We start from the raw sequence: 25,456 nt of genomic DNA, 5'->3' as shown, positions 1-25,456 counted from the left end.
GAATTGAAAAACGATGCCACACTTTTGCCATTGCCTTATCTAGTTCTCAAAGTTAATTCCCATGTACTTGCATCCTTAATTTTTCACCCTGATCATGCAGTTCCACTCAGAACAACACTATATATATTTCCCATGTTTATGTTTTTACTGTATGTCCCCAATTCAAAACTTTTCCTCTACATCCTAGAGTTTCTATTGAATTTTCTATTATAATGACACTTAAAAGGCAAAAAAATACCCAAACAAAAATAAACAAACAAACCAGAACCAAAACACCCAACTATGTAGAAACTATATATTTCAGTTTTTCCTTGTTTCTACTAGCTAACTGCAAATAATAAAAAACAGTGACTCCTGTTTGATAGGGAAGAAACTACTGATGAGAACTTTACTCTAGCAAAATTTATTTAGCAAACTAAGTATTACATATCACAATATAATCTGTAGAGCTGTAGATGTAATAGCACAATAAAACAGGAAACACATTTACACAGTGACATAGTACCACAGAAACTATCATTTTTGGTCCAGTATTATTCCAGAAACAAAAGAAACAAGTCACTGCTGACACCACAGGAATGTGTGGAGTTGCACAGTACACTGCAAAGAAACTCACTTAATAAACCACTTTTCTCAGATAATTTGAGGAGTGGTTTAGAAGTCTTCTACTTTTCATTTATCCTATATTAAGGCATTACTCCCTAAGAAGTTACTGCATTTTAAACTTGCTTCTGCAAGAATGCACAGACTGCAAAAGTTTTATCTGCAATGCTGTCTTCTTTTCCTGCCTTATATCATGGCTTCACTCAAAGGGTAAGGTATATTTCAGCAGAAGAGAATGAAACAAGTGAAACAAGGTTGCATGGTACTTACTGGAAATTGAGAGTAAATGAACAATTATCCTTCAGCAATACTATTTCTACATATCTTAAACCCTCTGAAAAAATACAGAACTATTGCTTCTGCAATCCCACCAACCTGAAAAACACATTGGGGGCTGTTGGATGTAGATTTTTCTGGCTCAATTCTGTTGTAGTGTGTATCCTTTGAAGCCTCAGCCATTCTCCCTGTCCACCTCTACAGAACAAGAGCAAGGCTCAGTGGAGAACTGGCCAAAAAGACCAACCAGACAAGCTTGGCATCTACAGGGGAAGTTTGCTGTGCAGTCATCTATGCTGGTGCTTCTAATCAAAATCAAGAACCTATTAAATTCTTCCCTTAGTTCTTTCCTGTGAAATGGTCTAATGGAAAAGGGAAGCATTTTTGAGAGTTGTAGTTTAGGGCAGTGAAAAGAAACGGCAGCTTTAAAGTGTCTTGTGTTCTTGAGACCTGATTCCTACCTCTCATTTTTAATACTTAGATCAAACACAAGTCTGTCCAATTCAGCAGGATTACACTAGAGGGAAATCAGTGTAGTGGTTAATTAGAACCAGATCCAGATTGCCAGTGGAGTCAGTATAGTGCCTGATGCTGCACATGATCTTTTCACATAAGCTACTGCATTGACTTTAGTAGCTGGAATGGCTTAAAATGAGGCTCATTTATAAAGGCTGTTAGATCAGATGTTCTGCCAATTACTTCTGAGCTTAGCTAATCTGAAATTCACAGGAGAGATGTTCCAGATCTAACAACAGAAACAGATAATTATTTAAAGAAAGCTGCTCTCAACTTCCTTGTGCATCAGCACCTTACTTGCTTATTCTTGAATGAATGGTTTGCATCAGCACCTACCACTGCAGTTTTCCCTCATTAAGGGCACTGGTACTGATAAATAATAGCAGAACATAAATTCAAATAAGATTGGTAACTGAAGCCTGCTAGTCACTATTTCATGATGTAATACATCTGTAAGAGGACATAACCAAAATTCAGTGCAACAATGCCTTAATTACTTGGGGTTTTTAAACAATATCTTTATGAGGTCTTTTTATCATCCTCTCATACATAATATTTATTGGAAATAAGTATCAGATGCAAAGAGAGCAATCATTCTTCTGCATTTATAGAAAAGATTGATAGAATGGGCAGTTGCCTGAGTTCTGTGTCTGTTTATAGTCTGTACCTACTTGTGAAATGCAGCTGCGTATTTTTTCAAATCAAAGTATAGCACTAGCCAACATTTTAGGAAAAAAAGACCCAACCATATGTTTTGAAACACTGAACATTTCTGGGGGCACCTCTTGACAGAAATTTGGCATCACCTTACAACTGACCTCAGTCTTTTTGCCCGAGAGGCCTTGTTATTTTCTAGCCACATGACTAACAGGTCCATGTATATTACGGGACAGATGTTTACAACAACATGAATATCATTGCCCCATCTACCTATCTAAATTTTACTCCCTGTATTTTATTGAATGTGGTGCTTTTTAAAGAAAGCTTCTTCCATCTTCTCTGTAGGCATATTGACTGCAGAGTATTCAGAAGCACATGAAGTGGACAAAGGTAGAATAGCTGTTGCACTTTTGTGCTCTATATCCTGTGACCATGAAAGATCCAGCTCCAATATAACATGGCATCCAGTACTTTCTGATAGTTCCACTTTCTTTAATCCTGGTGTCTCTGCCACTAAGCAAAACCTAACTATTTAATTGAAGCCTAAGATGTCAGAAGACTGCATGGCAAAGTGGGCATATTTTCACTTTAAGAGCAAAGGTACGCAGGAAGGAAAATGGAAATTTTTTTGTGAACTGCAAAACTTTTTCCCACGTCTGCCTTACCCATCTATTTGCTTTTTCTGCAATAATCTCATGCATGTGTATTCCCTTACCTATCCCAAGCAAGCCACCACCACCACCTCCCTTTCTGGGAATCACTCTCACAATATTAGAATTTTGCCTTCCTTTCACATGGCTTGATTGAAGTCACCAGTCTGAGCATCTCTTGCTGACAATCTTCATGAAGATGTAAGAACATCATGTTTTGAGATTCTGAGTGTCCTATTATCTTGTTCATTTATGTGATCAATGATAGATAAAAGGAAAAGCCAATATCTTGACTGCATGAAGCCACACAGTCTCACAAAACCAGTTTGAAAAATTTATCTTTAAAGGCATACTAGTTACTAATGGTTGATTTACGGATGAGGCAAGAGAAATTAGTAAAACTTAGGTTGCTGTGATACCTTAATAGCACATACAATAGCATTAGATAGCAGACAGAGAGTAAGATAATTTTTTAAAAAATACATTCTGGGGGCTTTTTTGTGTTAATTGATCACAGCTAACTTGTCCATGGCTGCTGAAGACTATACTGCAAATCAAAACATACAATTTGTAGACTCGGCTGGTTCTGCCCAAAAGTAAGGGGATGGGCTGAAAGATTGATCTTTGCAAGTTCTCTTTCAAAAGCTCTGTTTCTTTATCTTTGCATTACAGTGGCAGCTAAGTTAACCTTCATCAACTTTATCTTTCATAGGAAAGCTGGGCATTCTCTGGAAAGATATCCCTTATGAAGTGCCTTGTTCAACATTTCAGGTGTTACTCAACTCAAAACCTGAGAAGAAATTGAAATAAGTCTCAGTGTCCTGACTGCAGATTAACCCAACATATGAACATGTTTGTATGAGGAGAAAAAGTGTTTTTCAGAGTTATTTTATTTCTAACTCTTTATTTCTACTCTAAATAATTTGAATCATCTCATGCATGTGCAGTAATAAATATTTCAAAGACCATTCTTTGGCATAAAAGCAGCAATGAACAGCCCATGCCTACACCATTAAGCTATTTTAAATGTTAGTGTGCTAACATAAAATCTGTGTACTAAAAACAAATTTTGACCCAATGTCCCTCTCAAAATATGCCTAGGAATTATTCTGGAGTGTTAATTGGCCATGACAAAAAATATGTTAGTGGCTCTTTGAACAGATTTGAAATGTAAATGATTGAGTTCAAATGCCCAGGAATATTTTCTTGGAAGTGTTTCATCTTTTACAGATATAACCCCTACTCTCAAATTCAAGATGTTCATATTTGGGGTTCTTTTATGAGCAGCAAATATTTACATAACTTACCATCAGAGTCTGACACTGCTGGCTCAGATGTCTGAGATACCATGGAGACATCTTCTGGCCTTTCTGCCAAATTATCTCCTTGCAATCTAAATTGTGGAAAAACGCAGTGAAAACATTTGCAATCATATTCAATAGATAAGACACATAAGAATATTATCCCTGGCTACATACTCTGCTCACAACATTGCCCTAATTAAAAGAGCAGCTTTGCTGAAAAGCCCACACTCATGGATCAATCATAACCTGCACTGTCTAGTAACCAAAACTAGATTCCAAGGAACAGGCAACTGAATCCTAGCTTATGCATTTTTGTAAGTCTTATTTTATAGAAGTGAGGGTTTGGTGTTCATGTGAAACTGCAAGCTTCCTTCCCTACCTTCAGAAATATTTTAGTTGAATAGGACTGTACTGGGTGTCCATGCCAATGTGCTGGCAGGGCAGTGGCCTTGGTGAGGACAGGCTGGGGCTGCCCTAAGCCAGTCACAGGTGGTTTCATCTGGCTCCAAAAAGAACACAGCAGAGCAAGGCTGAGCTTTTCAGTCAAAATAGTGGCACCTTGGAGGAAACATAGTTAAGGAAGAGCCAGCCACAACACCACACAGGCAGAAGAGCAGGGAACACAAGACTGGCAAACAGCAGAGGACACACAAAGTGAAAGGAGATGGTGCTCCACACTCTGGGCAGATACAGCCCATGGTGAAATGCCAGAGGCAATACCCCATACAGCCCCTGGAGGAACAACACCAGGGCAGGTGAGCATGTCTGGGAAGGACTGCAGCCGATGGAGATCCCACACTGGAGCAGGTGAAAAGTGTGGTGAGGAAGGAAGGGCAGAGAGTACCTGTGATGGACTGACCATAAACCCCCATTTCCTGACCCCCATGCACTGCTCAGGGGAGAAGATTCTGAAGTGAAGGAGTGAATTTGGGCCCAGGAAACGGAGGAGGAAAAGTGTGGTTTAATGTCTGTCTTTCAGTATCTCATCACCTAAACCTATTTTAGTTGGCAATAAATTAAACCAATTTTTTCCAAGTCAAGTCTGCTATGCCCATTACAGTAACTGGTAAACAATTTCCCTGTGTTCATCTTAATCCAGAAGCTTTTACTTCCAATTTTATCCTGTCATCCTACTGACAGGGTAGGGAACTAGCCCTTAGGCAAAGTTAACCCACCACAGGGAACTATATGCAAGAATATTTCCTCCTCCTTTGTTACTTGTTAAAATAAAAATACAGTAATTATGGCAGGCTTTGTCTTCAGGCAATGCCCTGGCAGCAATTTATACAAATAATGCTTGTATCTGTTTTTTCAAATGAGGATCCCAAGAGTCACACCATCCTTCTCCAGGCTCTTATGAATCCCGAGTACAAATTCTGCTCTGAAAAAGTGCTTTGTAGCTCTAAATGCAATATAGCTGCCATTTACATAAAGGTTATCTTATCTTGGATTTATTCAGACATGAAAAGAATAAGAAGAATGCAATTCCATTTTGCAAAGCCCAGGAATCATAAAAATGCATTGAAGTAAAACCTTGGGGAAAGAAATAACTTATCTCTTGGAATAAAAAAAAAGTTCTTTTCACTCTGTATTCTTACTCTCTGCAGCTGTTTTACAGTAAGCTTGAAATTAACCTTTGAAACCAAGTAGAACCTCCTTATCTGCCCTATCTAAATTTCACATTTTATGACTTTCACAGTTATCTAATATATATGGATCCTAAGTCATCTTTTTGTTTGTACTCCTCAAAACAATTTCTCCCACGGTCCCCCAATTACTTTATCTCCTTTTCTTGCCCCTAGAGTGATTTATTTATCATGGAAAGCTCAGTGTAAATTCATAATATTTCTTATCTAAGGTGGCAGATCCATAGGCACAAAATTCAAGACAACAAAATGTAAAACCTAGAAGCTGTAAACCTAATTTTGAAAATTAATTCTATGAATCCTTTATTGCTCTGTACCTGGCTTCTAATGCCATAGTTTCCAGTTCTTTAAAAGCCTAGATTTTTGCACAGAAGCAAATTACTTTCCATCAAAAAGATTAAAATAGGGAGAAAACAAATTTCAAATAAAATAACTATGCGAAAAAAGGAAGATCTCAAAAATCACATAATTTTCCACTGCAATACAATTCACCCATTCTCCTTCATTACATCAATATGCACATTTACTGCAAGCAAATATCCATATATCTTAGAAAGATATGCACAGAATTGTATGGAACCAGAAGTGAGATATCCTTCTCTCCAGCCATCCTGGTAGTTAATTTATATTTAACTAAAAGGATAATTACTCCAAACTTTTCTGTTTGCATTACAATAATACAAAAACCATCTCTAGAAGTAGGAGCTGCTTCTTTTATCCCATCAGAATTTCCAAGATTTTATAATATGTTCCCATTCTGAACTTCACTAAATCCAAATCAAACATGACTAACTGAAATTATTCTAATCCTATTCTAGAATTTAAATATTTAAGTGGTCTGTTTCCTCATGAAGAACACACACACACAAAAAATCTTTTCAATGTATCTAATCAGAAAATCCATTTCATATGATTTTATTTTGTAGGAAGAAATGGCTGGGATACTGGGTGGATGGGTGCATAGGATGTTTGACATATCCATACCTTATTTTGACATCCAATTTTCAATTTATTTATTTATTTCTCACATATAGATTCATATCAGAATATATTCTCATGAAACCCAAGCAACTAAAAAGTTAAAAGCACTATTTCTTGCCAAAAGAATTCTGGTACTTGGACTACTACAATTTCTTCTTCAAAAGCATTATTCATAAGATATCTCCATAGTAAAAATGAAAGCACTTAAAAACTATTAAGCAGAAAAAAACCATAGATTAGAAAGACACATAGGTTTAGAAGAGTAACCTAAAAACTATCTTACTAACACTTGATGAACTACTTCAGCTTTTAACCAAAACATTATTTCACCTATTAATTACTTTAATGTGAGTCTAAATTTGATGCCTGGTAGCCAACGTTTTTCCCATATCTGTTTCTAGTGTGATTTCTTGCATAGAGGACATTGTTTCAGTTATATTAACCAGCTCCATGCTGGAACTTCAAGAGCTACAAAAGCAAACAGCCTACAGGTAAATATTTCAATTTTCTTTGACCCCAAAATGCATTATGCAGGGCTTCTTCCAAGAAAATTAAGGACTTCAGGACCAAAGATATTCTGAATAAAATCTATAGATTCAGTGCCGAAGCATGATACAGGGTCTATCACTACAAACAAACTTGTGGATACGTGAATCACAGTCCTCCTGCCACTATGATTTTAAAAATGTAATTCACAGATTCAAGAATAGGTCAGATTGGAAGGGACACAGTGGCCCATGTGGCCCAACCTCCCTGCTTGAGCAGGGTGATCCTAGAGCACATGGCACAGGGTTGTGCCCAGATAGTTCTTGCCTATTTCCAATGAGGGAGACTCCACAACCTGTCTGGAAGAAGTTCTTCCTCATGTCCAGGTGGAACTTCCTGTGCATCAGTTTCTGCCTATCGCCCCTGGTTCTCTTTCTTGGCATCACCAAGAAGAGCCTGGATCCAGCCCTTTGCAACCCTCCCTTCAGACACTTGCAAACAGTGATAAGGCCCCCCTCAGTCAATCTCTTCCCAAGGCTGAGCAGGCCCAGCTCCCTCAGCCATTCCTCATAAGAGAGATGCTCCCATCCCTGCATCACCTTTGCAGCTCTTCTCTGGACCAGCTCCATGAGCTCCATGTCTCTCCTGTCCTGAGGAGCCCAGCACAGACACAGCACTGCAGATGGGGCCTCACCAGGGCTGAGTGGGGCTAGAATCACTTCCCTCACCCCACTGGCAATGCCCTTCCTAACGCACCCTCAGGACACCATTGGCCTTCTTGTTCACAAGGACAAGCTGCTGGCTCGTGGACAGCTTTTTGTCCACCCCAGGTCCTTCTCTGCAGGGCTGGTACCCAGCAGGTCAGCCCCAGCCTGTGCTGGTGCAGGGTGTTATTCTTCCCCAGGTACAGGATTGAATTTGCTTTTGGTGCATTTCAGATGGTCCTTCTCTCCCCATCTCTCCAACTGGTCAAGGCTGGATGCAGGACAAATTCCTGCCTGGGAACTCCTCCAGTGCACTAAATGTAGACATACATGATGATTCTCCTCTATGTCAACTCTGCTGTTCTATGACATTGTTAAAAACAGTAGCTAGAGAAACTAAAGTAAATTTGACGTTATAGCAGACTACTGGAATTAAAAAACTCAACATAGTTCACATAATACTTTTGAGGACTACATGGGATAAATAAAATAATTACATATACTTAATTACAAGCATAGGTACATTCTAACATCAGAGCCTAAAGAGAAGGCATAAAGCATTCTGAAAACCAAGAAATTAAATTCTTTGTGTAGACTACTGATTCAAAGTATGTGTATTTTTAATTATCTTGTGCTAGCATATAATGAAGGTCATACTTTAGGAAATTTCTGAGCCAAATAAAATTCAGAGGGTGATTGTCACTTACAGACAGACAAATGTAGATAATATTTAGGCCAATGCTGTTTTGACCTATTCTTCCAGAAATATGTCACTTAAATAACAAAAAATCCTGTTCTATTCCTTCTTAAAATGAACCAGCAGAAGAGTTTTCATTTTTAACAAAATCTCCTTTAATCCCAAATAAATGGCTAAAGGCCAGATTTATATAATTACTGTGCATGTGGCTGGCCTTCAAATTCTGATACACAGCTAAGGACTTATTTTTGTTTTTAAACATAGTAAACTAGTGCTGGATAACTGTGGCCAAATTATGATGTTCTCTAGAGATGAACAACAACAGAAACTGAAACTCCACTTGAGAGGAAATCCTGAAAACCTGCTATTTCAAGAAAATACAAATGCTTCTGCTGACTTTTTAGAAGTGAAGGTTCCAGAACAGTAAAGGGCACTCTCCAAGGAGGAAGGGAGAAATTACATATCTAAGCACTGCAGCTCCAGCCATTCTCTCTGCTCTGCCCTGTGTCAGCTGAATTTTGTTGAATCTGAATAAATACTGTAAAACATTTTGGTTTCCGTGAAATATTTTTCCTGAAAATATGCATTTAATTGGAAAATTCCTAATCTCCATTGCTAAAGACTCAGATGACTTCTTTCAGCTGAATACAGTGAGGAGTAGTGGAAAGTTTGGTAAAGAATCCTTGATTCATTCAACAAAATGATCAACCAAAACAGGCGCACGTTTTTAAGGGCACAACAACAAAGTTCTCTGAAAAACAGAAGTAGTGCCATGTTTGTATTAGAATCTTAATTAAGGAAGTTTTGACTTGTTGAATCACTTATTTTCCTTAAATTATTTCAAAGTAGGTTATCCATTCTCTTGAAAAAATCCTACCAAAAATACTTCTCTAGTTTATAGTTAGTTTCTTTATGAAGGAGTTATTATTTTGGATCAAAAACTCTAATATAAATTTTCTAAGATTAAAGAATATCATGAACTTATTAACAAAACAAATTTATTATACACATTACTTTTATACACTTTTTATACACTGTTCCTTTGGCAGCCAAAGGGGCTTTTAGTCAGAGATGAGAAGGATAAATTTGACTTATTGGACTTCCTAATCTTTTTTTCTCCTTTTAAATCACCTTCTTCCTTTCTGTAATGTAAAACTTCACATGCACATCTAACATCTTCTCAGATAGCACTGTTATACTGAATTATAATTTCCCTTGGACTAAGACATTACTCCAGTGAAGTTATAGCAACAGAGATCAGACAACAAAAGTCCTAAAAGGCCCCACACACTTTTAAGTTACACTGAATGTTTTCTTGCACCTTTCCCTAGCAACCTCAACACCAGTAAGAATATTTCAAGCTTCATAATCATCTGTCCTGACTTGTCTATAATACAGTGACTTTACTTCATTCTTTGTTCTGATCCAAATTTGGCTGATCCAAATTCTGACCTCATGTACCTTGACTTACTGACTCCACAAGTTCTGCACTCCCTTACACTGCTGTAAGATCCAAAGCATTTTCAGCACCTAAATATAAAGCCAGGAATTTCTGACTTATTCAATTTGTTTTACTAATGTATTTTACAAATATAAAAATATTAAAACTGACGGAAAAATTTCTATTGTATTCATAAGTACAAAGATACAAAGATGTCTGTTTTCCAGTACTGACTGTACTGGTTAATATTATGGTAAAATTATATTAAATAAATATTATTTTAAAAATATACAGGCAAAAGTACTCTTTGTCTGGTAAAACTCCTCATCAGCTTTAGCTTCACACACTACCTTCCTAATGAAGATTAGATTTTAAAAACAGTTCATACAACTTTTAGATCACTGGGCTGTAGAAGAAAAATGCCTTAGATCCATAGGAGGAGAATCCTGTAACAGAGGATTGTGAATTTGGTGAGCAATGAGCATGGCTGCCACCTCTGAAGCAACAATAGAAAAGCTCTGCAGCATGTCACCTGGTTATATTAAGAAATCAGTGCCACAGCTTTTGTTTTCACCTTACACTAAAATACAGGAAGCATCTGCATTGAAGAGAAACTAAGCATGAGAACTACTGGATTATCCTGCAGAACATTACCTAGGAAGGCATTTCCAATATTAAACTATAAGACTACATGAATAAGTACAGATACTTAATACAATTTCTCAATAAAATGTAGGAATATATGCTTAAGTATTCTTTCCAAAAGAGAATTATTTAAATCCACTCTAAAAAAGTGATGCATGGCCATCAGGCAGGAGTATGTTGTTATTACCACAATTCTATTCATGTGAGCTCTACAGCATTTATATTATTTGAGTTTCACCCTAATTTAAGATACAGTTAATCGAAAATAACTTCATTTTCACCAACACCATTCAAACCACTGTCTGTTTCCTGCTTTTATACTCACTTTCTTAAGGACACTATTTCTCAGTGCTAGAACAGAGAGCAGCAAATTATTTGAAAATTCATAAAAAAAGTAGTTAAAAATGGGTTTTGGTTGACATCCATTCTCCTTTTGCAAATTAAACACACCATTTGCCAGTCACTCTTGGAGATTTTTGTGGAAAGTTTCCACATCACTAATAGTTAATGCACAGCATAATGTTTTCAGCTGGTAATACAAGAATATACACTTGCTGAGCAAAACTTACACATTGAGACAGCCTGCAAAATAATCTTTTTTGAGTGCTGTTTGCCTTTCCAAAAAGTCTGAATGCCGGTCTTTGTGCCTTTAAATAAGTACACGCTGCAGCTATTTCTGAGGAGAACCAAAAGTGGAAATATATTTCCCAGAGTAAGGAATCCATAAAGAGACTGAATTATCTAATCCTTTTACAAGATGGGGAATTAGGCCATTCTTATGGCAATCTTTTATCTGCTGCTGGCTTCAAACCATTATCTCACAGGAGAAAAATTACAGTCTTTGTCAGTCTTTTCAGACTTAACACTCTTTCTTCTGCTGTGAACCATTTTTTCTAGGACTTGTGAAAGAGTTTTGTGTGCGAGTGTGCATTTGTGTCTTTAAGAGCTATATTAAACTGCTATCCAGAGCCTCAAATTATGACCAACAAGCTTCCTCAAGCTCATGATCTCCTGGCTTCCTCCCTATATCTTTTTCATCCAGAAGAAACTTCTGTGGCTAATACACATCGCAGTGTTGTACAAAAACCAGAAAGAATCTATAAACATTACCAAAGAGAATTAGCTTGCAAAGCACACATCAAAGAGAGCAAAGGAAAAGAAGGGAAAAAAAAGCTTGGTAAAGCACTTGTCTTTTTAAATTATTGAGGGGGTTAAATGGGCTTTGTAGGGGAAAAGAGAAAGAGATGTCTCAACAAGATCTGCAAATGAAGGAGAGAATGAAGCAGATCCTGCCCTCCCCTAAACTGAGAGAGAACAGAATAATTTTCAGGACCAGCAAAATAGTATTAATTTAATATTCAAATTTGCTCTTCCTTCATTTTTAAAAATCAAGACTAGGACATCTACTGTTCTTAGAATTTCTCCACAGCAGTTTTAAAGTTTGTAAGTGCACTAATTTACTCAAACCAGCTCTCCTTTTTAAATAAGCAGCCTGAAATTAAAAAAAAAAAATAGATTCGGTACTGTTGAACAGTAGTTCTTACAAAAGATAGTCTAGTGACACACATCTTATGCTGCATTCCTCCTGCATAACCAAAACCACATATTAATACCCTGTCAGTTAGGTTACAGTAGGGCTATCTCCAGATAAACTTGGAGCACTGTCATGCTTCCAAAACCAGATTTATCATGATAAGGTGTATGTGTAAGACGTTACTCACAGCAAATTTTATGTACCTAGTGCTCATATTTCAAGCCTCAAGTAAAGTTTCAAGTAAACACTTTCTTCAAACAAATGGAAGTCTTCCATTACTTTTATGCTGATTGACAGCTATTCAGGTCAGAAAAACAGGTCTAACTCACAGGTGAATACTGTAAGGAAACAAAATAGCTGTTAAATCTAACACAGAGGGAAATATGTCAACTGAGAACATTGGTCTCTTCACAGACTCTCATAATTTTTGATAACAGATGATTTTTTATTATCACAGTACTTTGTGGAACTTCTGATATAGGACTGAAATTATTGCTTGGTGAATTTACCAAGCGGGAAATTCATGTAAAAAAAAGAGGGAGGAAAGAAGTCTGATCTTTCCAGGATTTCTGTCTAAGCACTTCATGTAAATCTCCTGTCTTATATTGCTGCCTTCCCAAAAACACTGTTAAGACACTGAAAATAGCGAGACTTTGGCAATTCTTCCAAAACATACATTCATTGGGAGTTTGCCATGGAACAATTAAGGTTTAGGACTAAAAATGATACTATCTTGTGCATCTCAGACACAAAACTTAGACTTATGAACTCAAAAAATAATCTGAAATCACACAAATATTCTCTATTTTGCATACAGTAAGATGTTCTAAAGAAACACAAGACAGTGAAAGTAACTCTGACAACAAGTCAGCCTACCAAATCTTAAAAAATTATTCATGGTCTCAGTCTCTGATAACCACTAGGGCCAGTAAAAACATTTTCTGAATTATCTTCTTCTTCAGTGCTTTTCTCCTGTTTTGAAAGAACAAGATACCAAAGTGGTACACCACTCCAGGAAAGGAAAGATAAAGTGATTCATTTCAGCTGTACTTATCACTTACAAAATCAAAAGACAATGAATACATTATTTTTGTTATTTATGCATCAAAACTGGGCAAGTTAATCACTGCCCAAATGGAACTCATCGAAAAGGCAAAGCGAATACTTACTCATTTTTTCTTTGCCACAGCTCTTTCTTTTCCCGTAATTATTTTTGTCTTTGTATTTTATAAGAAGTTTCAACTAGCCAAAGGAAAAATATGGGATTTGTTCTCAATTTTCCAAAGTGAAAGGAGATTTTTAAAAGTTATAAAGCACTACCATATGGAGTTTAATTTACTTGTTTGCCACTATTAAAAGAAAAATATGCAAATAAAACATTTTGTTTAGGACAAAGTCTGAGAAGCTGGCAGAAACAAACATGAGGAAAATTCGGCTCTTTTAAAAAGAGGTCCAATAAAACAAAGGTTAAAAAAAAATAGATAAAGGAAAAAAGAATGCAAAATAATGACGAGTCATCTGGAACGTTTAGTACTTTCTCTCCTATGAAAATAGCCACTTAGAAATAGTACACAGAGAGATAATATGAAATACATGACAGGAAAGAAAAAAAAATATGTGTAGGTAATCAAAAGATTTGAAGACATAAACTTCCTCAATACTGTACATGAACCCTAATCACAGACTTTTTCCACCAATATTCATTCTGTACCAACCACCTCAGTTTGGAAGTATTTTTTTCCCCTTGGTATTTTGAAGTAATTTGTTCCCAGGTTTCAGAAAAATTAACAAAACACAAATTTCTGCCAGAAACTGAGTCACTAAGCTGGCCTAACCACTACTGGGCAGACATACAAAGACTATTCTTCATGCAAATACATGTACCAAACCACATATATACCTGTGCCCATTCCCCAGTATTACATCACAGTGTACAGAGTCAAATAAGGGATTATATGGAGCACTTGAGAAGTTATTCTTTCTGACACATCTATGTATTATTGATTAATAATATTACAGTCTATAAAGTAAAACAGGGAGTTATTTTGTATTCATTGGGATCAGGTTTAGTTCTAATTCCATCACCTCTTAACACTGCAGTTAAAGGTATGATTATAGCTTATGTAAACATACCAGAACCCCCTCTAAGTTAGCATCTGCAGATTTCCTTCACAGAGCAGTTTTGACAATTCATGTAGCAGCAAAGGAATATTTGCACATGCAGAACTTTTCCTGCTAGAATTCAATAGACATAGCCTTTTATTATGTCACCCAGGCAGCAAACACTGTTATACATGGCCAGGACAAGGGGAAGACAGGGGAGTTTCAATGTCATTTAGTCCTGCATGCATTTTCAAGGTATTACTCCCTTTAAGGTGACTGATGCCAGAATGCTCAGTTTGGGAAAGAAATCTTACAGTCTGACTTGAACAGCAGCAGTCTGCTGAAAACAGAGCAGAAGCATCTACCACGATATCTTAGTCTAATCTGGCAAAAAATAAACCTAGACCTAGTGCCAAAAAAATGCACCATTAGCAAAATTTATATCCTTTCTTCTTCCAGGACCTATGGCATCTATAGAAGATGTCAGAGGTTGCCCCTTTTCCACTCTACCCAATCAGCCTCTATGCCAATGTTGCATGGTGCAGTATCTATTCCCTGACACCTTTCCATCCCCAGTTCTAGAGTTATTTTGGGATTACATGCCTGGACAAGGTAGGAGAGCCTATCTCAGTTCAAAACACAAGTCAACCATACCAACAGTTTCTGTTTAAGGAACACAATCACAATGAGAGCAGACTGGTGACAAACAATAAGGAAGGGAACTTGTGTTGAGTGGAAGCTGAAGAAGCTCAGTAGGTTTGCTTTCATTTCTTGAGGAAATCTTCCAGGAGCCCATCACCATTGTCTGTCTTTTAAATGTAGTCTTTAATCAGCATTTATGATCTTCCTCATAGGAGTAACTAATTTCATTAATTTTTTTCTTTGTTTTCTGAAGTTTCAGGAGTGTTGTCTGGGGACAGTGCATACAGTAAAACAGCTTTTTAACAGCAGTCTTTTCCCTCTTTACAGTCATCAGCTTTTCTGCTTTTGATAGTTAAAGCAGATTCAATAGTCAAGCTTCAGACTATCTTCTTCACAGGTCATTATCAAGTTTTCCACCAAATGCTTTTTTGTGACCTGAAGTCTCATTAGTATTGTCAGAGCTTTGTGTTGCTGAGATAAAGTACTTCCATACAAATACTAAGATGATAAAATGGTTGAAGGTAGATTAACACCATAGTATTCCCCAGCCAACCAAATAATTCCTGTTCTTTACTAGAGATACATGATGGCCTTTTCAAACCACAGTCCCACCGTTTCCACCACTAATTTGAAGTTTACATCAAATTATAGCTGGCTTCTTCATTTCTTTTGTCTCCTCTCCTGTAGGTTTCCTGGTTGTCAAGGCTTTATGTCATGAAGATCTGCTCAAATTCCACTGATGTATTGCAGAGAACTAATATGCAATTCTAAACTTCACATAGCACCACATAGTTTATATCTCATGTATGCATGGCTGTAGTGCAGACTATACTGTAGAAAATTAAACTTCAAAAAAATACAAATTGTTAAAGGAAAGGTAACTGGTAAATAAACAAGCTAACTGGCAGACTGTTTGAAGGACAAGACACCTTAAAGGAGTAAAAGTCACCGATGATGAGCAGGGCAGGGTTTCATAGGCAAGGCAAACAGGTATAAGAGTTTCTGAGTACTTTCCTCAAACCAGAAATATCCAAAAATACCTATAATGGCAGCATGGACAGAGCACCTCATTTTTTACATTAACAGCTCAAGGATACAAGTTGCTACACTTGAACTGTACTCCACATCCCAAGGGTGAGAGTAAAAAAAGCTTTTTTTTTTTAATTTTATTTGTTTATAGCTGTATTTTTGATTCCTCTAATATGTTAAAAGGCCTTACTACACTGTCCTCTAACTAATCTTAAAATATTAACTAAAACATTGCATCTCAAACCTACATTTGTATGCGACTAGTGCTCCTTCCCAACATTCTTGTTCAGAAGCCTTCAAGCTTGTGGCACAGTATGTTTTCTATAATCCCATTTCTTTTTTAATCACATGCAACCCCTTTTTTTGTATTCTATTGATGTTAAAAAGAATGAATGCAGCCCTTGCGCTATTAAAAACAAAAAGCTTCTTACTTTCAGGAATGCATTGGCAAGACTCCACAAGAACAAGATTTAACTTTTGAGCATGGCAGTGGGCATACAAGGCTAATGGGTGGTCCTTAAAAAAAAAAAGAAAAAAAAAAAGAAAAAGAAAACCCCCTGTAATTCATTCAATAGTACATTAATATTATCTTTTACCTTATGGTTGATTAAATTCTTGCAAAATGCTCAATGTGCAAGCCACAATACACATGAGAAATATGGAAGTGTTGTTTGGCTTTTACAAGTTGTCATTTAAATAACTATTTAACCCATACAAGTTTTGCTAATGTGTGAGGATGCCTTATGATTCATTGGCCAAACCTGAAACTCATCTGTTTTGCCTGTATGTGAGAATGGATTCACAAAAAAATGTTACAGAATAAGTCAGTCTATTTTATAAGTCAGTCAAAGAAGGAATTATTATAACAATTTTGCTCAAATAATCTAAATCCAGATCTGTTTTATTAGAAGTGCCCTTGCTAATTTTTCAGGCTAAATAGAAAAAAGCAAACCTTCCAAATACAGGGGTTTTTTGTAGCCTTTCTTCTGTATCTATAAACCTTGTTTTGTTCCACCTTGTGAATGATGTCACCCCTTTATTTAGATGACTTAATATGCTACTTAACTTGCCCTGTAGTCCAAGAGCAGCTATGGGAATAACATTGTTCTGCTAGCTACTTCCCCATTTGAAAAACCTCTTAAAGCTGTTATCCATCTGCATTTCGCCCATCGTGTGTGAAACATCTATACAGAAAACAGTAAGCTCTCTGTTTCTTACAGTTATAGGCCAGACTACAAACCAATTTATAGCCCAGTAGAATTAACCCTTCCTTTAATTTCTCATCTCCCTCTAGGCACTTTTTTGCAAAGGTTTTTTGGGGTCTTGGTTGTTTCGGGGGGGTTTTTTAATTTTTTACATCATAAGCTGTAAAAACCAATTTGGTGAGACAGTTTGAAAGAATTCCCCAATTTTATTTCCTGGATGTCTGGGTGCAGAACTTCGCCATTTAAAAAAATTACTGACCTGGTCTGTGATATAACTATTTATCTGTTTATTATTTAGAGATGAATGGGGAAATTATCATGATTGAAAGTTAAATATCAGTTTCTAAAAAAGTTGCAAGTTGGAGAATTTTATTCTAGTTCACATTATGTCAATTCTGAGTCTCATTTCCTAGGATACACAAACAAATTTGTAATTTTGTCTAAGAGACTTAGGGCAAGTGACAATATTTTTCCAAATGCAGTGCCTCAACACCACTTCATGTTTCCTCCACATTAAAAACGGGATTAATTTGCCTTGCAACAAAATTGGTTTTTATCTCTAACTAGTCACTTCCATTTGGCATTCCTTTTTTGTGGTATGAAGGGAAAGAGCTAAACTGGCACTAAATGAAGTCTCATCACAAACACCTCAGCATGGAGGAAAACCATTGGTTTAGTCCATATATATCCACCCTACTGCAGATGGTTTTACAGGGCATACAGAATGAAACCAGCAGTCTTCTCAGGCTAAGGTCACTACACAGAGCCACAGACCTGTTCACTCTAATTCTCAAATAATGAGGGAGCGCTAATGATCTATGGCAAGAAAATGTAATAAAGGATGATCCGAAACTTACACACTATTGTAATGAAGAAATAGGGTGGAACTTCAATAAGAATATTCTCCTTTCCAGGTGAGATACAAAATATTAAGGCAAATTAATCAAGCTAATTAATTTGTCCTTCAATTGTTTAAATAAACCTCTCTCAGAAAAGCTCCAATATACCCAAGAAAGTGAGAAAACTTGAAGGACATGCCATGGAAGGTAAATTGAGTGGAGAGTAATGAGAGCAAAGCATTTTTTAAAAAGTACAGCAAGACTGAAAGAAACCAATTATGCAAATGCATGAGTAAAATTCAACTTTTTGTCTAAGCCAACACACATTTTTCCTAACATTTGGAACTTTGCCAATTAAATTTCAAGTAAAAAGTCATATTTCTCCTAACGACAGCCAAAATACCTTCAGCAAACCTAATCTGGTAATCTGACTTGACAAACCCTATTATCTATTCAACACCACTGTCATTAATAGTTTGATTCATTTCAAATCACCTTGTACAACTGAAAAATGAGTAACATTAAGAGGCAAGATACCTGCTTAATTATAATCAAAAGCATGCATAACAACTTATATTGACTTCTTTTTGAATTGTGTTCAAGCATGTCTACAATCAAATTACATAGGATTTATATATACACTGTAGAGCACAAGAGACTACTTAGAAAGTGGAATACGAAAACATAAAAATATAATTTCTAAAACAAATAAATACACTAATAGGTTCTGTATTGTGACCTTACATTAAATATTAGCCCTTGTCATAACAGTAGAAACACTGACAAACTAAGTCAGTGAGATGATCCAAATACTTGGACTCTAATTTTATAGCACAGTATTTTCATGGCTCTGTCATTGACTAAGAGAAAATCTAATTGCTCTTGAAAGCAAACAGGAAAAAAAACTGTTTTCATGACTTTGAAGCCACTTGTTTTATGCAACTGTCTGTGTACCCACTACTTCAGCTGCTGCAAAAAACTCCAGACTAAGCCCCTGTGAAGGTACTGAAGAGAGAGCTAATTGCACTAATAACTATCTTGAAGAGAGAAAAGGTGTCCTCAGTAAGAAGGAATGTTCCAAAAGAATGGATAGACTTTACCACCTTGAAGAAAAAATGCTAGTTTCCTCACTACTGAATACAACAGAAATACCCATTTGTCTCTTGACTTCCCTTGCTCCTGATGAGATGGTGTATTTTTTTAATTCATCCAAAGTTTAAAGAAACTGCTGAACTGCAACAAGAGTGAAAAGAATCACAGTCATGAAGGTATCACCCAGTTCCTCACCTATTTCCTTAAACACAGTAGAGTAATTATTGCACAGGCAAAATAAAGCACTGTTGAGCATTCTCTGGAAAGTGAAGTGACAAAAGAGATTTTGTGAGATCTTTCTCTCCCAGCTCATATTTTAAAGGGCAGACTCGTTTATTACATGCAGTTAAAGAACAATACCAATAGCCAAGGTTGCCAGGTTTGGCTCAAGATTTGAGCCCTTTGTTCCCTGGTGTGCAGGATTGAGAGAATATATAGTATCTTGGCACCTGCTGTTAGCAGCTACTTAAGGGAATTCAAAATTTAATTAATGTTCATAGTAATCCATAAAAGATGTTATGGAAGTTCTGAACTTCAGAATTTAAAGAATTTAAGGTTTCTATATTCCTTACCTCTCTTGTTAATCCATGGACAACGGATGCCAGGTGAAAAAATGTGCCACACTTTCATGTAGGTAGTTGTTTGAAAACATTTTACAACATAAGCAATCTGTGTGTATGAATTGGGAAGATCCCATGACTGGCATGTTTGCTCTTTTCTTAAAGAATAAGACCACACTGCTGACAAGCAAAACTCTAGAATTACAAGGCCATCCAGTCACTGCTGCTGTGACAGTACTGTGAGCTGAAGTTCCCTGAGGCTCCACAACCCTGCTAGAGATGCTATTGCACAAGTGATTCAGTCTGCCTGTGGTTGTGCTTCCAAAGCATCAAAAAATGTCTTGAAGCCCCTCTGTCTACATAAGTGCTTTAGAAAAGTAGTAATTTATGAGCGAAATGGGGAAAAAAGTAGAAAAAAGTAGGGTGGCATATGGCCAAACTTTTGACTTAATTTCACCACAGGTTGCTCTTTATTTACAAGCAGCTAATCCGCTCTCAAACTACACAATAGAGCAGCCATTGGCAAAGGCAGGCAGATAAAATTGGCATGCCTCTATATTGTTCTTGTTAATCTGAACCATTAACAGAAGGGTGAGAAGGCTAGTTTTGTCATTTAAACAGGCTTAAGTCCTTTCTCCAAATGAGCTTTTGTCTACATAGAAGAATTCATCCAGGAAATTTAAGGGGTTTCTGTTAGTGTTGCATTCTCAAGTTGACTAAGCTACAGGAATACTAGCCTGTTTATTTGGTCTTCATACTGTAAATGCAAAAATTATTGCCAGCTGTCAAAACCAAAAGGAGTTCAACCTGAATAAATTATTTTGCAGAGGTGAAACAGGATGAGATTATAAAGTGCTAAGAAGCAACTATGTGAAATCCTGAACTGCACCTGTGCAACTAAATCTCCATTTATACAGGTGCTTTTCAAATTGGATTTGAACCCTTAAATTCCCTGATTCATCCCCTGAAAAACCACAGAAGCTCAAATAACTAATGAAATTCAGAGACAGAAGGGCTTTAAATAGTTTCAAGCTGTGAAGTAAGGCCTAAGACTAACTATGTTCTTTGATTCACCGTTATGTGACATATCAAGCATAAACATGAGTTGCACAATTCAAATGCCAGAGATCATAGGGTAGCCAGTAGCTAAGTAATTATTTTTTTTTTAGCGCAGGAGAGGTCATCACCTGGCCCATAAGCACAATACCCAGCTAAATACCTGGGGAAAAAATGTATTGGTTAGCATGATCTGGTTTTGTTTTGATTTTACCTGGCACATCTTGCACATATATTCAATGTGACCTTTGCTTGAGGCTCAGCCGCATGAGCACTTCGAGTTTGATTGAATTTGCTCCCAGAAGACACCACACTTGTTACTCCTTCCATTCTGAGATCATCAAGATCCTCTGCAACAAGACAGAACAATGGGATGAACACATGATTAAATTCTGCAGCAATAAAGGAGCCTCACCTGTACAATGGAACTGCTCAAAAATTGTGAAGGAAACAGTTACTTGCATACTAATAGGAAAAGACATTTGAGAGTATTTTTATTTTTATATATTATCACCCTCTTATAAGGGGTTCCTTAAAAATATTCAGTATCATTTCCACATCAAACCATGAATATTTTTTAAATCTTTATTTGTTCATTTCTAAAAAACTTGTCATCAAGAGATGCTGTCCAATAGCTCCATTTGACACTGGACATATTGGAGAAGAACATTTTTTAAGTGTATGCTACTCCTCTGATTTTTTTTTCACCATCTATTCACTTAGCAATGAAAAAATACTGCTAAAATAAAACTGTTCTGCTAAACTGAGAAAATGTGAAATGAACATATATATCACACTGAAAGGGACCATAATATGCATACTTAAATCTACCATATTTCTGTAATATGGGCAACTCATAATAAAAACTGAATTTTCAACTACTGTAAATCATTCACATTTTGAAGAGAGACAGCAGAGGGTCTCGGAGAAATTTTTTCCCCAAGATGACACTGGAAGTGTAACTCGGACTGTAAATGAATTCTCTTGGTTTACAGTCTGGCTGTTTTCTAGAGATTAATCTCTGTATCTTTTACTAACACAAAACACAAAATATTTTTTGCTAACACAAGTTCTCTATGCTTCATCTGTCTATAAAGCCCAATTTTCAGTCGTTTATAACTTGATTAGATTAGACTCTAGTTGAAATATAAACAAGCAAAACACTGGCTAGCTTCTATTATATGACCATATACTGACCATGTCACCATTCCATGTACTGACTGATACCTGTGGTTTGTGGTACACAGTATGCAATCATTTGATTAAAATCTTTTTCTGATTTTGTGTACACATTTACAAAAGAAACCTAATGTTATGGGATCTGAATGAAGCAGTAAGTACAAAAAGATTCTAAATCCCAATATCAGATGGAGAAAAGTCACAGAGAACTTTAAAATCAGAGGAAGCACAGAGTATTTTAAATTGTAATAAATTCAATCAGAATTTAAAATACACAAGTAGTCATTACAGACACACAGTGGAGAATCAAGTACTTTTCATACACAAAAGAATGACATACAATCCCCCAAATCTTTACCCAAAAATACTTCTGGTTGTCCTTTATGGTTCATAGACCTACTCTTACCACTGAGCTTCAAACTCAGGGCAATGTGGTCAGATTGTTTGGATTATGTCCTGCTAACAACACTCTTGGGGAGACATGGCTTTTAATAAGCAACAGTCAATAACAGCTAGGCTAAACTCACAGGAAAATTTTGTGACCAAAGTCCTTGCACTACATTCTCTTCTCTGTGATGTTTTATTTTACTGCTTATGAAAACTCTCCTCCACCTCACCCCCCAGCCAATTTGTTGCCTTGATATAAACTGACAAGTGTACTGAACTTTCTGGCATCATTTTATACCATTTCAACACCTTTTGCTTTAAATTTCATGTATGGTTAATATACAAACTAATTCAAAGGATGTGGAAGGTTATATGATAGAGAGCTATGAAATCAATCATCTATGAGTCATTTCAGAAAAGGTATTACATATTTGGAACACATTATATATTAAAATAAATACAGTTTAATTGTGCTTTAAAGAGGTGTGAAAAGTTCCATATTTTTTAACAGATGTAAATCACTGGATGAATTACAGGTTAAAAGAAATTGAAGCATATGATACAGGTTTTTCTCCCACTAAGCAGATGTGATTTCTTTAAATAAGGTTTTCAACTGTTCTCTGCTTGATTAACTTTTGGCTCTCTGACGACTAAGTGTTTTGACAAAGCAATGATATATGCTGCCCTTCCTGATACCTTTTATATTTGAATTTGAATATCAAACCCATGCCTTTTTGTAATTTTTAGTCAACTACCAGCCTTTTCCTCTCAAAAGAAAATGAAGTGAAACTTTGTGCAAGAAAGGTGGATTCAAGAGCTGCCTGTAGCTGTAGCCAACAGACAAGTAGGCAGAATAGTATGCAGTACTGATTTATTGTTACATGCTGTTAGACCAACAGCAGTAATGAGCATACAAAATACAGATTTAAGATACCAAAAACCTACATAATATACAACTGCTATTTTTTAAGGAGTATTAACTGAACTAATTCAACATTGGATGGAATTTGTCCATGGCAAAGTACAAAAAGCTGTTAATAATATAACTAAATTGGGAAGTGTAGCTCCATCTATCAAATCCAAAGAATAACTGCAGCATTTGATTTAATTTGATTACTGCACCTCTGCATTGGTATGGAATGATTACAGTTTCTTCTGGATACCTCAGATATACAGTGCAGATATTGAACATTTTCTCATTAAAGCAACTGGGCTTTGAGAAGCTGCCTGTTTTCCAATACCCATAACTTTGGATGGGAATTTTTGAATTTGTAAGCAAGTTTATATGCCATCTTCCAGATCAACCCCATTCAACAAAACCTAGCAGCAATAAAACAATAAATAATACAGAAATGTAGTATTAAACTCTGAGTGTATACATTGTTCAATAGCTCATGTGTGCTTTGCAAAAAAATATTTGATCACAAATAAGAAAGTTATTAAAATAAATACAATCAATGAATGCAACAGTGCTTTTTAAGAGTAAAAAAAAAAGAGTTCCAAAGGTTCAGATACTTCTATTGGAAAGAACCAGTCTTAGCAAAATAGGATTTCATTGTAGAGTCAATTCAGCTACAGGGTCTGGACACTGAATATTTTCTCTTTCTTTGCTTTGCTAGACCAACTAGTGATGATACAGCTGAGGGGCTCTGTGATTTTATTGAGCAGCAATAAGGTAATTCACAGAGAAAAGAGAGAAAGAAAAGCCAAGCCAGTGACTGCTTGTGTCATGAAAGACAAGAATACAGTTAAACATCTCAAATCCTTAGAAAATTGTTATCTATCTCTGTATAGTAATAGGCTGGAAGTTCACATAAATGAAACAATCTCTTTTATGCTAATAAAAGTTTGTTACTTTAATGCATGATCTTCACACAGCTGCAATCTTTCTTTATGCTTTGCCACAACAATGCACAAAAATATTTGAAAGTGAGATAAAGATCACAGTTGTAATATAGTATAGCACAGAACCAGATGTTTTCTATATTAATAATAATGCTGTGAGTTTTTTTATAGATATTTGCAATTTTTAACATAAAACTTTCACAAAACAGGGGAGGGGAAAAAGTTACCTACTTTAACAAACAAGAATATAGCCCAATAACAAGGTCATGTTTTTAAATAGGACATTGTTCACATAATTTACTTCCTTTCTTTTTTGGGAGGAAGGGATGGGAAGAGGGAAAGGGGCATTCACTAGTGACAAGTATTCTAGAAACCGTGCAAGATTGCTTATTGTCTTGGGATGACAGGGTGTGGAATCATCTTACAAACACTTACAAGACTTGCACACCATTCACTTTAAGGACAGAGCCCTTATGCAAAACTCCTATAAAATACAGTGAAAGCTTAGTTGCTCAGAAGGCTCATGTAATCAGCTCGTGTGTTGTATTGTTTTATATGACATAGTCACTTTTGTCTCCTTCCTGCAATTAAAAAATGTAGTAATTTCACAGAAGTACTTCAAGAAGTATAAGGTTCAAAACTGGAAAATGTCAATGACAGCTCAGTTTGCTTGCTCAGTCAAATACTAAGAAAAGCACTAAATGTTTTCAGGTGAGAGCAAAAATTCAGATAATGAATTCTGATTTATGTTCTTGCATGCCAGGAGGCAGTTCTGGTGCACCAGTAAAATAATGCCTGTTTCTTTGAAGCAATTAATTTCTCAAGGTAGTGTTCTTACACTGTGGCAGACATTGATGTATTCCTTGTATACAGCATTGATTTGTTGAGGCCTGTTGGCTGAAGCACAGACTCTTAATATGCTCTACTAATCTGATTTGAAAACAAACTCCCCAACCAACCAAAAAAACTTCAAAATTACAAACAACAACACATCAAACAAAGAAACAACCCAAAATTCCAAATCAACAAAATCTGACTGCTGATAGAATTTCTGCCATATATGTCATATTTTAATGTGTCTTACTATGTTAAGCAATTCTCTTCGGTTTAGACAAATTATCTTGCAAAATATCAAGAGATTCCATTAAAAAGTCCACAATAATTCCTAAAGAAATACTGGAGCAAACAGGAATTAGTCTTCCAGACAAGGAAAAATCATTAACTTCAAATATCTGATGTTCCACTCCTGAAAAGGATATTTTAAATACTTGTTTCAACAGATGCAAAACTGGAATTATATTCTGCAGTACACTAACTACAGGACATCTCATTTTGTTTCTTCAGTGTCATGGAGCAGACAATGCTGCTAGTCTGGT

General features: G+C 36.1%; 1 protein-coding gene across 5 annotated transcripts in view; it reads right to left on the bottom strand.

Annotated features, from left to right (window-relative positions):
• Nucleotides 1–25,456, bottom strand: part of LOC306799823 (uncharacterized protein C8orf34 homolog) — a gene marked incomplete at its 3' end in the record, with an annotated part of 149,479 nt that overhangs the window by 32,105 nt on the left and 91,918 nt on the right. For all 5 annotated transcript variants that reach the window (XM_079301343.1, XM_079301339.1, XM_079301340.1 and 2 more), the window contains 2 exons: nucleotides 20,884–21,019; nucleotides 4,013–4,098 (listed from right to left, as the gene is read on the bottom strand). In XM_079301343.1, the coding sequence (XP_079157469.1) occupies nucleotides 4,013–4,098; nucleotides 20,884–21,019 (222 nt within the window). The remainder of the gene's footprint in view (nucleotides 1–4,012; nucleotides 4,099–20,883; nucleotides 21,020–25,456) is intronic.

This window comes from Erithacus rubecula (genome assembly GCF_903797595.1).
Source record: "Erithacus rubecula genome assembly, chromosome: 3".
Lineage (NCBI taxonomy): Eukaryota > Metazoa > Chordata > Aves > Passeriformes > Muscicapidae > Erithacus > Erithacus rubecula.
This window is presented reverse-complemented; position numbering and strand designations above follow the sequence as displayed.